This window comes from Botryllus schlosseri, chromosome 12 (assembly GCF_051294905.1).
Source record: "Botryllus schlosseri isolate E-star chromosome 12, Bs_hap1, whole genome shotgun sequence".
Taxonomy (NCBI): Eukaryota; Metazoa; Chordata; class Ascidiacea; order Stolidobranchia; family Styelidae; genus Botryllus; species Botryllus schlosseri.
The window spans coordinates 19,457,969-19,472,010 of record NC_137247.1 but is presented as its reverse complement, the minus strand read 5'-3'; the positions used below and the strand labels follow the sequence as shown (position 1 = coordinate 19,472,010).

General features: G+C 39.7%; 1 protein-coding gene across 1 annotated transcript; it reads left to right on the top strand.

The window, feature by feature from the left end:
* Positions 1 to 6,509: 6,509 nt before the first annotated feature.
* Positions 6,510 to 12,770, top strand: LOC145452307 (uncharacterized). Its single transcript, XM_080330516.1, has 5 exons — positions 6,510 to 7,860; positions 8,136 to 8,333; positions 9,529 to 9,654; positions 11,232 to 11,402; positions 11,465 to 12,770. Exons 1-5 carry the CDS (start codon positions 6,609 to 6,611, stop codon positions 11,644 to 11,646), a joined length of 1,929 nt encoding a protein of 642 aa, XP_080186642.1. The 5' UTR covers positions 6,510 to 6,608; the 3' UTR covers positions 11,647 to 12,770.
* The last annotated feature ends 1,272 nt before the right edge of the window (positions 12,771 to 14,042 follow it).

The following is a 14,042-nucleotide window of genomic DNA, read 5'->3' as shown; positions in this document are numbered from 1 at the left end:
ATTGCCCATTAAGAATGGTTTATACGGTCTCGTGCGAAGTGGGTTTCAAATGTAGCCTGAAATGCTCCAATTCAGCTATGCTGAAGTGGGCCAAGAGAAGGGCCAAAATAACACTTGAATCACTAAAATATGCACCGCTTCTGTAGATTTGTTTAACTACAATGTAACACAAAAAGTCCCAAATTTGCGTTCGATTATTGCAGGGGGTTGGATAAATATACTGATGAGTGTTCATGTTTTATTCTAAATGTGTATGTGACGGACGACTCGTGTATGCTTTGTGTTCGGACGGTCAACGACACTTGCTGGTGTGGGGTAGGCGTGGTTATGGAGGTGCAACTACTAAACTACTAATAAGCGTCTCGAAATAGTATATTTAAATGTTTTCTTGGACATTTTATGAACATTTGGGTATGCAATATGAATACAAGATCGACGTTAATACTTATGGTTGTGTTGGAAATCAAAAAGCATTTCAAACACGGCGATTTCCCACACGGCTGTGTAAGAGAGGACACTTTGTTTGAACATGTGTAGGTAATGTTGTAGCCGCCTATGTTATATTGATATTCCGCAGGCTACTTGGTAGTTTCAACTACCTCCTATCTGTTCATTACGTCCCGTTTCATCTTATGTATCGTATTGTACATTGTGTGTCGTGAGAGGATGAAAATAATAGAACCACTGACTATGATTATGATTATATTTTCCATTGTTGCTTCCGGCCATTACCCCTATATTTCGCAATACTTGGTTCATTTGTATGCATGTGCACGACATGGAAAGCTCAGAAGATATAGCCTGCTGTTATTGTATTAAAGCGTGATTTTCTCGTGGTAAAATCAGTAAGAAGCTTCCACGCACTTGAGACTGAGCTGCAGACAGAGTCACCAGGGAGGTAGACTACTCCCAAGGCGTACAACAGGTTAGGGGATTATTCTGCCCCAGATCTTGAAACCTGTGTATGATCAATATTGCTCTATAAATCGTTGAGGTGGCCTTGTAATTCTCGAAGATCGTCTTGCGGGATTCTCCCTGGTAGGTTCAGTTGAACCGTTGGCTTCTTGATGGTGTCCTGGTTGCTTGGACGCTATAAGACAATATTCAACCGGTTTATTCTGATGCGGAGAAGATGGTTTTGGTTCCTCGGGAGGGTTGTACTTCCGTAAGCTATGTATTTTTGACTTTCGATCATGATCTTCATTGTCATCCAGATTATCTTGCGTCATACTACGATTTGAAAAATCAAAATTGATGTACATCTAAAATATGTCATGATAGTGGGGTTGTGTTTAAAAACAAAAGTCAATACAAGGCCCTTGTTTAAAACATGTTTTCATTTCTTTGTTCAATTGTGACGCCACTGTGGATGGATATTCGCAATTGGAAATATAGGGTAAATATAGCTCCTTTGACGAAATAGGCTTCCAGCCCTGTCATACGGACCAAAAATATATTTAAACAGGACTGCATCGTCATGCAGCATTTTTACGGTCGTCAGTCATCATCATCAGAACATTCATTCCGTACCAATGATCTATCAGGGGTGGCCAACCTGCAGCCGTAAAAGGGAATTTGTGCGGCCGTGGACACGTAATTCAATTAGTATGTGTTGGCGGCCGTCGACATGCAGTTTGAATTTACGAATGGACTCTCGATTTCGTGAAAGATTCTAATTAATCTTGAAATTTTCTTCGCGCGATGCGCGATTCAATGTGACTTCATGTTCGATTTTAATATAGTAGCACCCCATCCAGCAACTCTACCGGTGAATCTGATCACATGGGCTGATAAGGATAAATGTTTGATAGTAATACGTAAAACTGCTAACATTACCGACGAAATTCATTGGTGAATCTGAAAAGAAAATTCGCACTTCGCGCGACTATACACCATCCCTTACCATTACCACTGACCACTCGCGATTTCGGTGCGTAGTAAGCCTATGTGATTAAATAGATTAGTGTGGAGTTCACCGGAAATGAACATACAGACACTTTAAAATGGGTATTTGTCGTCTAGCTCGTTCATTACGACTATAACCTGTAATGCGGCCGTAGACTACATGAGTAGTCGAAATGCGACCGTGAAAAGGTTGGCCACCCCCGATCTATATCTACGCACTATAGCTGTTGAACGGACTATCTCGAGGGTTCCAACTAGGGATGGTGTGAACCCCTGAAAGGTTCAGGTTCATGTGAACGCGAACGTTTTTGAGAGGTTCTGTGTGAACGCGAACGTGAGGCCAGACCGGACAATGTATACGCCGTCTGACTATTGCTACATATATAATGAGCAGAGTGTAAAACTGGTTTCTATACTAGCTACCGATATTACACCATAAAAAAGTTATACAGAAGCCAACACCCCAATCACACGGATTTGATTTTTTATGATACAATATACACACCAAATCAAGAAGGATCCCGTACGTCTGTTTTATTTTGTACATTGGACAACGATGTATTATTTATATCAATTTCATTGATTGGTTAAAGAAGCATCATTCATTGACTATCTACAACTAGTGTATTTCGTTCTTGATGTTTTATGATTGCGGGTCAAGCTCACAGTAGAGAGTCCTAAATATTCACAGAAGGAAAGCTGAATATTTCGAGTAAACGTTTGTAATCGAGATCGGCAAGGTACATACTCGTTTAGTGTCCATTTTTGTCAGCGCTACCGCTATGCATAGAGTGGCCTGAAGTTGAAATGCAAAGAATTTCAGCCAAAGATGGTAAAATGACGTGAAAATTGTAACATATGAAAAGGTTCACAGTGCAGAACCTACCAAGGTTCGTTTGTGAACGCGAACCTCTAAATTTCAGACGTTCACATACATAACGCGAACGTGAACCTCACTTTCACACCATCCCTAGTTCCAACCATCCCATGTCGTATACGTCGGCTACATCGGGTGATGGTAATCGTCGTCCAAAGACTCATACAACTTGTTTTTCAAAAGTATTTACACAACTATAGCATAATTATACAACTTGAAAATAAAAATAAAAATTGTTATTTTAAAAGGCCTTTGTTCAAAACCCTATTCAAAACATGTTTCAAACAAAGTGTTTGAAACAACCATTTGGTTTAAATACAACCCTACATGATGGTAATTTTTCTGAGATCGCAGCCGCATCTGAAAAACCCCGAAGTTTATTTCATCCCTGCGTTTCGTTGGCTTGAATTATACCGCTGAAAAAATATCTAATGTGCATCAAGTCTCATCTATTGACCAACTCGGTGTCTCGGAGAAGAGATTGCGTCATAAATTTTATGTTCAATTTCAATATTACCACCAGCGTCGCCAAGGTGTGAGAATGACTTGACTTACCGTTTATTTATGAGAATATAATGGCAAATACCGCCTTTCTTCTTGGTAGACGCCGTAGACACATATATGTTCTGGGCGCGATTGTGGCTTGAAAGACAGATGCTATACTGTCGGGAGCTGCCCGTGACATCAACGCATGATAGGTCGAATAGTAGGCTAATCCGGTCGTAGAGCGCATATAGACCTATCACAGTACTTGGACATGGACAGACACGCTAAGCATAGGCTATATGTTCTATGTTGGCTGCTTGTGAGAAAAAACATGCAAATTGCAGACTTTGGGGGTGTGAAAATTATTGACACACAAACCAGTACTGCATATAGGCCAACACGAATAATATATATATGTCATCAACTTAAGTGAATGCGTAATTTTGCTCGGGACTTCCGTACTCAGTAGGCCCCTAATACTTGTTAACAATCGCACAGGGGAAAACATGCACTTGGAATCCCACTCATATTCAGAAAACCAAGCATCAACTTAGCTCTGCCTGACTATGTAGGCTACTCGATGATACACAAGCAAGCACTCATCGGTCTCATATCTCTTAGGATAGAATCAATAGCTTCTGTCATGACTTGACGAAACTCCATCATCGATTTTGTATACGTTACATTTTCGTTACAATAAATATACTGAAGTGTTTGGAAATACGAATGCTTGCTGCACAGGCAGACGAGCACCCTTCAAGTAGCGGGTGAGTTTATTACTATGACATAATGACGCTCTTCAACTATTTTCCTCCTCGCAGCATAAGCACGCTTCAAACGAATGACAACCAGCCCTACCGTACTCACACATGAGCATCATATTCATAATTATCTCGAATCGGTATGCCAAGAGTTTTTGAAAATACACACATTATAGTTATCGAGAATGGTTCCGTTTGAAATTCGGATTCTGCCGACATTGCACCACTGAGTGTGAAGTTATGTAAGGCTAGAAATCTGCGTTATATTGATGGAAATGCGGCGATTAATTTAGTCAGATATGCGACAGTGACTAAAGCTCACTGGTGATATGAATTGAAAATGTTAAATTACTGGACAGGGCATAAACGAGTTCCAGAATTCATCAGGGCATATCAATTAGTTTCAGTAAAACCTGGTCGCTACAAACTGCAGATTCGTAAGCAAACGGATTCGAGTAGCGAGTTTCTAAAACATAGATATTAAATATCAGAATAAAGTATGACAATAAAAGAAGTTCATGACTTCTCCACCATTTGTAACACCATCTCTGCCAATCCCATGTTTCAACCGGAGACATTGTGGATGATGCAGGTAGCGGTCAACATTATTTGATCACTGAATAGAATGGTCCAAGATATAATGATTTTGATAGCAAAGGGCGTTAGCATCACATACAGTTCATTCCAATATTGTTAAATACGGACACTGTAGCAAACTATGTCGCATATTTGTTTTTTCTTCAGGTGGATAGAAAAAGGACAGTAGCACTTCAGTATAGTTTCGTTTAAGATAGTGGCCCGCATATGGCACTGCGTCCGCAAAGACGTAAATTTTAAATAAATTCTTAGACTTGAAATATTTGAGAGGGAAATAGATATTGCGTGAAAGACAGCTGCTAAGAGCTTATGCATTGAATTCAATTATTCCATTACTGAACGTGTTTCTTCACCCCGAGAATGTTTGGTATCAAAGCCTTCGTATGTGTTAAAACGCTAACTGTGTGCATTTCATTTTTATAGCAATCGAGTAGCTACATGCCGATTTCCATTTGTCTTCAATATAGTTTTCTGAATTGATTCGAACGGATGAAAATTTTAAGTAAAATTCGAAGACCTGGATGTTTGGGTTACCTTGTTCTGAAAAAACACACTTAGGGATCTGTCGTAGCAACCCTTTGATTTGAATTGCCGACGCTACCAAACATATTATGCATGTATCGACATGTTGGTCTTAGCACTCGAGTGATCTTAACTGATTTCAGAATCCTATGTTTGGTTTTATTGATTTAAAAAATGCTATACTGCATTCGCTAATTTAGTTGTATCTTATTTGCGCATCGGGAATCGGTGAATATCGCCAGGCGAAATATATCCATAATAACAGATTAGTCGATCGGAGATACTTGACAATGTAGGCTGCTCTCGGGAAGTTTGTATACTTCATAAAGTACATTCACCTTGAGAAGACGATTTCAATACGCTTTACTGATATTACAAAATAAATTTTTATACAAATCATCCATAGGGCGCGTCCCAATGAAAAGAATCCAGTGCTGTCAGTAGTTTTAGATTTGAAAATAGTCAAATGTTTGATTGAAGGATGGCATAGTTATTTATTGGATTATTATCATAAAATGATATCAATTTCAGGATATGATCTTGAAAGAATATCTTTCAATCAATGTAACTATATCCATATATATATATATATAACTTTGCACGTATCTTTTGCCGTGGATGAAAATTAGTAAATTAAAGCTTGACTTTAATATTTAAATGCAAATGCAAACATATTTTGAAATCATATATCAAGGATTTTAAGCAAAAAATTGCGTCAGGATATTTAATGAGCCCCGTTCTGAAATAAAGAAGCGTATTTAGTCGGTGCGAAAAAGGGACTGGTTGTTTAAGATTTTAATATTTCAAGCAACCAATTTCACGCTACTATGGTATTCAAGTCATGAATCATACTTGTCAAACGTTAAATGTTTTCTGTTGATTCAATGTCTATTGTGTTGTTTGCTGAAGGATATATTTTTGCAAAGGCGAGATTAAATAAAATCTCTGTCGAGAAATTTTACGGAAGCTCGACGATCAACCAGCACTAAAGATATTGCAGATTATAGCTATAAAAGTGTGACAAAACCTTTCCGTTATCTTCAAAAGGAAGACTTATCTCAAGGTTAGCGCAGCGTTATGAGGATATGTGTGGTCACAAAATACAATACTTCGTTTAGTATCAAAGTGTAAAGGTATAGTCACTTCGACGCTCTGCTACAGGCCTAAAAACAGCAACGCCATTTGAAAAGCGCAATAGAATTTACATCCATATTGTGGAGCTAATATAGCTAAACAGCATTGGGAAAATCTACAGAAATGTATATAGTGAGATTTCAAAAAAGGTCATTGCCATAGGACAACACATTTCTGTTCCATGCCAATGAGCTAAATTGTTTGAAGGGATTTTCGATATTCGCCGTTGCGAGATTAATCCCATTTATATTTAGAAGCAAGAGCACTCTGGAACATAGTTAAACGAATTAGTATCACTTCTCGTTTACAGAGATTATAGTATCGAAATGATTTTATCAGATAATCAAAGCTGCGGAGGAAGTTTAATGAAATGCACCGAAACCAACACAATGCCGGTAAAAGAGCCAGCGGTGTACTGCGATATGATATGTCGGTCTTCCGCAGAATTACCAACTTTTGTGGCCATGCTGAATGATGCCTACGACATAAGTGTGGATGAACGGTCTGGTAGCGAATTCTCGCATACAATGAACTCACTGCCGGATTCCCTAAGCCCAGCCGCCATGGATACATTCTCAGATGACGAGGAGCCAATGGACGATGGCAGCTTTCACGTAAAACTCGAGCGACCAACCCATTTATCACTCTCATCGACAAATTATCCAATCAGCAATACCGAATTATATAACATAGACAGCAAGAGAGGCGACGTGCTACTTTCCGATCATAAGGCTTTGCCCGACATTAATTTTTTCATAAAAACTCCAAAAAAATCCACTGTTTCTCCCGGGCCAAGAAAAAGATCTTACGATTTAGCCTCGAACCAAGAATATGTTCAACAAGAGTACGACGAAGGAAACAAACCATTCATGTATACCGATTTGAAACCGAAGCAATGCTTCGAGGAGCGAATCGTTACCAATTGTGAAGGAAATGATAGTTTCAATTTGAAATACGAAGGTTTATCAAATAATTACCAAATCCACATGCGCTCTTTTGAGAACAGCATAAGAAGCGAGAGGGCAATTGAAAAAGTCTCAGACTTTGCCTTGCCTGATGACTCACAGCCACCAACAAGTCATAATGACACGCAGGACCGGCAAACGTTTCCAACCCAGGCAAGCAAGGGATTCGAACATTCAGCAGACAGCGCGTTCGGCACACCCATGAAATACCCTGTTGATCAACACTTCGTATACCCAAGCCCCTCTTACGTTAGGAGTTCTCCGCAGTGTTTCCCTGTTATCGAAAATAACCGAAACCACTTTTTGCACCCGAACCCACAAGACCGATACGATTCTTCTTATTCAACGTCGCCGTGTAGCATGTCTTCAAGTGCGTCATGTAGTGACATTGCTGGGTGTTATGTCAACTGTGATGTCATCGGCGAGACAGCAGATGACGCACCACATGAGTCAGAAAGTATTCGGAAGGACGTGAACTTTCGCAAAGCGTTTAGAAATATCGATGACTCATATTCGGAACATGACAATGCGGTCGGTTCTTACATGGAAGAGATCCTGAATGAGGTGATAAAAAATGTAGAAGTTGCTTGCGTCCAACTGCAAATACCCTCAGGTACATGCATTGAATTTGCCCGATTTATTGAAGGTGTGAAACAGTAGTTGAATATTACATCTTATATCTTAACAAACGTTATCATTGTGTGTGTGATGGGTATTGTTTTTTGTTCGGGTGAAACCAAGACTTCGAGTATTTTCCCACGACAGAATTGTTATTTTGTAATTTTAGCGTTATTGTATTCATTCGGGAGCGACTTTTAATAGCGACATGTCCACCACTTTACCTCATTAATCCTCCCTATTCCGATCACGAAAATGTTGTCTTTGTAGATCCTAAGTTGTGGACCGATGAACAAGTACAGAAATGGGTAAACTGGACCATCGGCCAATATAAACTTCCTTCATCAAATGGCACTCGACTCGGGGTATCAGGGCGTCGTTTATGCGAACTCAAAGAGATCGAATTGAGAGCTATGGCACCTGAGTGTGGGGACTTTCTTCATGCTCACCTTGAAATCTGGCGTACAGGTAAAGGGTGAAATATTCGTTTTCTCAGGGCTCTACATATATGCACTCCGTTTGTTATGGTAACTTTGCACTGCACATAGGCTACGTGATTGTTACTATCTCTTGTGAAATTCTCACTGACCCAAAGGTATTAGATTATGTTGTTGAATTTGCAATATCGTCAAGCCGCTTTATATAGTATATAGCTAATAGTAATACATATGCAATATCACATGCATATATACATGCATGCATGCGTGCGAGTTTGTCTATATAAGTACGGCTGTGTCGATGAAATATTTTTGCGTGATACGGGCTAATTCCGTATATTCAATGTATAAGTCCATATCATTAAGCCTTAATGAAGTAGCCTCCATAGATTTATTGAATTCGGAGTCCGAATGATAACTCTTCTACAGGCGTGGCACGCAAACCCTCCGATGAGATAAGCTACCCTACCCCGATTTAACTGCTTCATTTATTGGATATGAGTGGCAATTTCCCTCTTTTCCTGAAAGTTTGAAAGTTGACTTCGATCTCGCCATTTTCCTTAGGGGTGGGTTTCTCTCCGGATTATGTGTGTATTTACTAGTTTTGATGTGAATGAAGGATATAATACTCGATCGCTCCCGCCTTCTGTGATTATTACTATACTTTCCTCATTTACATTAGTGCTTAGCGCAAAGTTATGGCTACCTATATTATAAGCTTTCGCCCATCTCGAAGACCCTGACCCTGATTCGTCAAAATATTTCTTCATTCTTATGGATTTCCTGATCAGCGCTTGGCCATAGTCGTCACTAGCATGCTAAATAGATTGAGCACTTTATTTTTATAAGGTGGGGTCGATCTGACGTGACTTCACGCGGTACGCACAGAATACGTCACAAAGTGTATGTCATGAAATTGTGAGGACATGTAAAAGGGACCTCTGTTGTCAGTATCAATGCGTCACATTACCGCCAGCTCAAGCTCTGACGTTAACCGCATTGCGAACAGTAGATTGACTGAGTTTGCGTCTTGTTATACAATGCTGGTAAATCCGTACGGAATTCACGCCCATAATAACCGCTGTATAAACTATTTACGAGTAATACGCTAGTGGCCGAAATATGCACGCACCGCTGCGACAGTTGGCACCGTGATGTGAGCTGAAAAGGGCTTTAAAACTCATTGTCACCTAAGTTGATATTGCTAGAATATATTTTGCTTTCAGTCGTGGATTCGAATAGCAGACAATACTCTGAGGAGCAAGACCGTGCGTCAACGATGGCGATTCATAAATTTGAAAAGACGGCCGCGGAAGATTCCCCGGCTTGCTTTCAAGAGAAACCCAAATTAGGTAAAAGAAGAGTAATCGCTTATCACGAAGATGTCTCGTTGCAACCAGTACAGTTTTACCAATAATTGTGCACCATAGTACTGATCGTGTGATATCACTGCATCAATATCAATAATGCCAAATGATTGAGTAAGTAGCATGCCCACCTTCTAAAGGCCTGTATTGTGTTAAAACTGCATATATCCCCACTTTATTAGTTTCCACTAGTCTCGCTAAATCCAAGAATTGACATTGTAGTAGTGATTACCTACCACTCCGCGAAACTGGTTCAATAACTTACTAGACTACGCATTAACTAACATGCGACCATTTTGTTTTCTGAAACTGAGAGAAATATTTCGAGTGATACTAATAGTAGGCGTGTAGCCCTTAACGCCAGCACGTTGGTAAAATTATATGATCAGTAGGGCAAGTTTTTGTTGCACTAAAATCGCGAGAAAGTTGCATTTATAATTTTTGTTGAATTATTAGGGTATGAGACTCTCAAAAGGTTCCGTCATATCACCTAGTTCCTGCAGAGCTGTCAAATTCGTTACTTTAATGCCATCTAACGTACGGTCTGGCGAAACCGCCCAAAATTACATTTTTTTCGGTACATAGCAAGAAAATTACGCAATGCGGGAATAATTTCCCCCAAAGAGCCGAACAGCGTAGCTATAACCCCCTCCTCCGAGACAAGTCAAATAACACACCTCAAACCCCCTGATACGTCTGCAAACTTGACCCAAGGCATTACAGTAAAACACACTCTCGGTGACTTTAACAAAAGCAATAACCTGAAAAAGGTGACTTATTGAAAATGTAATTTTCGGTCGTCTCGCCTGGGCGCTCGTAAAATTGGAAACTATTTCGAATTAGACCGACAGAATTAATAAAGCCTATTTTCATATTATTCAGGCACAGTCGTGCTTGGCAAGGGTAATTGAACTTCTTGCTTGCAAGCCATTGTGTCATACTCATAGATAAGTGAGATGCAGCTAACCCATCATAGATCTCTTTGCTTTGCAAATCAAAGAGAATAGAACCATAGTAGATATAGTTTATAGCATGTTTTTGAATGACTCCTTAACATTTAAACGCAATTTTTGATAAAAGTTGCAGTAAAAATTGTCATGAAAAATAGTGGAAAGTTGCAAAAAGTTTCACTATAAAATCCCTCCAAACAGGTTAAAACATTATAGTACACAGATTCTGAGTATTTAGGAAGCTGTAACAAAAAGTTGCAAAAACTTACCCTAATAATCAGTCAACAAGAAATTGACTATTGGCTATACATTCGAGTACTACAAAATATCACCTAGATATTGACAAAATTTCATAACAAAATGTGTGCTCGCCCGAATTCCCATACTCGTAGTCGAATATTATGTTGTGTTACTATTTGCGTCCAATATATAATACCACTAACTACTTCGTGAATACAAATTGAACTTTGTGCTTGAAGTCCGTATGTCGGTATGAGTAGGCAATTGAATATGCCGAGCGTATCATACGTAGCACTCATTGACATAACAAATCAAACCTTCCAATGAGTATTTGCGTTTTTGCATTAACCAGTTTCTGACGCCTTGTAACAGACTCAGAGGCAAGTCGTAAAACTCTTCAAGAGTTAAGAAAAGCAGAGGACGCGATTGCCGTTATGACACCAAATCATACAGCTGGCATTCACCTCTGGCAATTCTTAAAAGAACTACTTCTTCAGTCTCATCTCTACGGCCAGTACATCCGTTGGGTCGACAAAGACAAAGGTGAGACTACTCTGTTTAATGGTGCGAAATGAAGAGATAGACGCCATTACTATTTTTGCCAGGAGTTTTCAAGATCGAAGATTCAGTTGAAGTGGCCCGACTGTGGGGAATACGAAAGAACAGGCCCGCTATGAATTACGACAAATTAAGCAGATCAATTCGTCAGTATTATAAAAAGGGAATTATTAAGAAAACAGAGATTTCGCAGAGGCTCGTCTATCAGTTTGTTAAGCCGGTTGTATGATGTCGGTATGAAATAACCGGCCAAGACATAGCGGATAACGGACTCGTTAACGGATCGACTTCTCACATCCGAACAGTTAAGAAGGAGATTCAGTGCAATTCAGAAAAAGACACGAACGGAAAGCGCATAAAAAGAAGACACCCTTCCACTGTAGTATTCAGAAGTTTCTATAACACGTCGGAATTGTGGCTACATGATGAAATGTTTCATGTGGACTTTGTCGCACTGCACACGATCGCGATAGAATGAATACTCAAAGTCACATCGATCATTTTCTTCATGCGGATACTCAGCTCAAATACAATTGTTGACTCTAATCTCCTCTCTTCAGCGCATGATTTACAATATTTCTAACGAAAGTTACCATCTTGACACACTGTGAGAACAAACAGCAGACAATGCCTTGCGTGATTTTGCTGTACTTTCCACCGATATCATTTTCTTGATGTAGGTATACACCTGTGATGTTATTTATCGCTACTGAGTGACATTCACTCATTTTCTCTTTACACACGAGAAGGTGGAGGTATTTTAGATATTATTTTCATATTCATGTTGTCATTTCAAAAAGTATTCAAGTTCACTTTCTATACTTGCTATTTATTTGAATCCGGAGGGTTTTCTTCATCATTTCCATGATCCATGATTTCCACTTGTCTGGAAGATCCTGCAATCGTAAAACTGCTGAGAGCAGTGTTCTCATGCGACATGTCGTTCTGGAATAGAGTCGTTAACCCGTAAACGACTCTGAAAATAGGGCAATATATTAACTACTGCATGATCATAAAATGTAGAAGTTCCGTCATGATGCCAAACCAATCGTATGCAAAATTCTACGTTTTAGCATATGATGAATCAACATCGGTGTATAACATAGTAATAGCGATTAATGAAGTAAAAACATGGCTGCAACACTGGTGACGTTATCATGACTAGAATAATGATTAGGTTCGCCTACTATATAGTTCTGTTAGTAAGCTTTTATGAATATGACATGTATTTTTGTCGCAGCTTATAGTTGAGTAGCAATACTTGATGCTTTTATCTGCCTTTTTCACTCTCGTTATAACATGTCACACATTCTTACTGTATCGTAAGCTGCTTCAAATAGACGTCTCCGTGTATCAATCGTCAGCACCATTTTGAGCAGGGATATCTAGATATCCCTGATTGTTAATAATAGCGTGATTGCCTTTGCCTCGGCTGCTATCTCATGCATGCTAAAGGTTGTTCGGTGCGATTTTATTTACTCGAGTTGTGAAGGTAGTGCAGTTATAGTCAAGTATACACAATTATACGCATCGATTAAGTGGATCCCCCACCAGTTTAGCTCAAAATGAAGTTCAGAGATAGGCCTATACGTGACAACTGACAACTGACAACGCATTGTCGATGACTATACTGTATAATAATTATGAATAATTCATTTTTGTGTTATTCAATATGTCATGTGTCTACTCAAGACTGTCTATTTCTATGCCAATCTCGGTGGGAGTAGCCCTAATAAATTCGAAAAAAAAGCCGTTCGGAAATTCAACCAAGCAATTCGTCAAGTCAATTTCGTAAGTATAGCCTACTAAAGATGCAGCGCTTACGTTGCAAGACGATGATTTTATAGTCCAACATGACAGGAATCGCGCAGGTATTTTGAAAACTGGAATGTATTAGCCTAGATAATGCAATGGTATCGAATGATCCACAGCTACGACGCCAATGGGTAGTGGGTTCGAGTTCGGTCGAGGTCCGGTATTCCTACCTAAGTTTTGAGGGCTTATCTAGGCTCCTCCTTGCTATCTCATCCGTGCAAGCGGTGTCCTATAAAGCCAAGAAGTGGGTCGTGCTCCAAGTTACCAAATATGGAATCAAAAATAAATAAAGTCGGCGTGGTGTACATGACCATTGCAATCGACAAAACACCAGTACCATTAGCCTAATACCACAAAGAACAAACAACAACTTGCAGAGCCGAGTAAACCAACTATATTGACATTCGACACTCCTAGTAAATTTCGAAATAAGCAGGAGGTGAAGAGTAACAAGACCAGTGGTTCCCTAACTTTTCGGCTTGTGATACGAGGAAAGATGCTTAGAAAAGAAACATGAACAGAGAATATGCACTAGAAAAGGAGGTTGTATTGTAGAGAGAGATATGATATTCTTTTTTGCCTGCACGTGCACAATCGAGACGCGTTGACGACGGAGATGCGAGGCGACCGTGTAAGATCACCTAGTCTGCACCAGGGCTTTGAAGCAGCCGTAGCTCCGGAGCTTTATTCTATCATACATTAGCTCCGGCCCCAGCTCCGGAGCCGCATTATTACCACTGCTCCGGCTCCAGCTCCGGCTCTGAAAAGTGTCGAATGTGTCTGTCTATATCAGGGGTGGGCAGCCCGCGG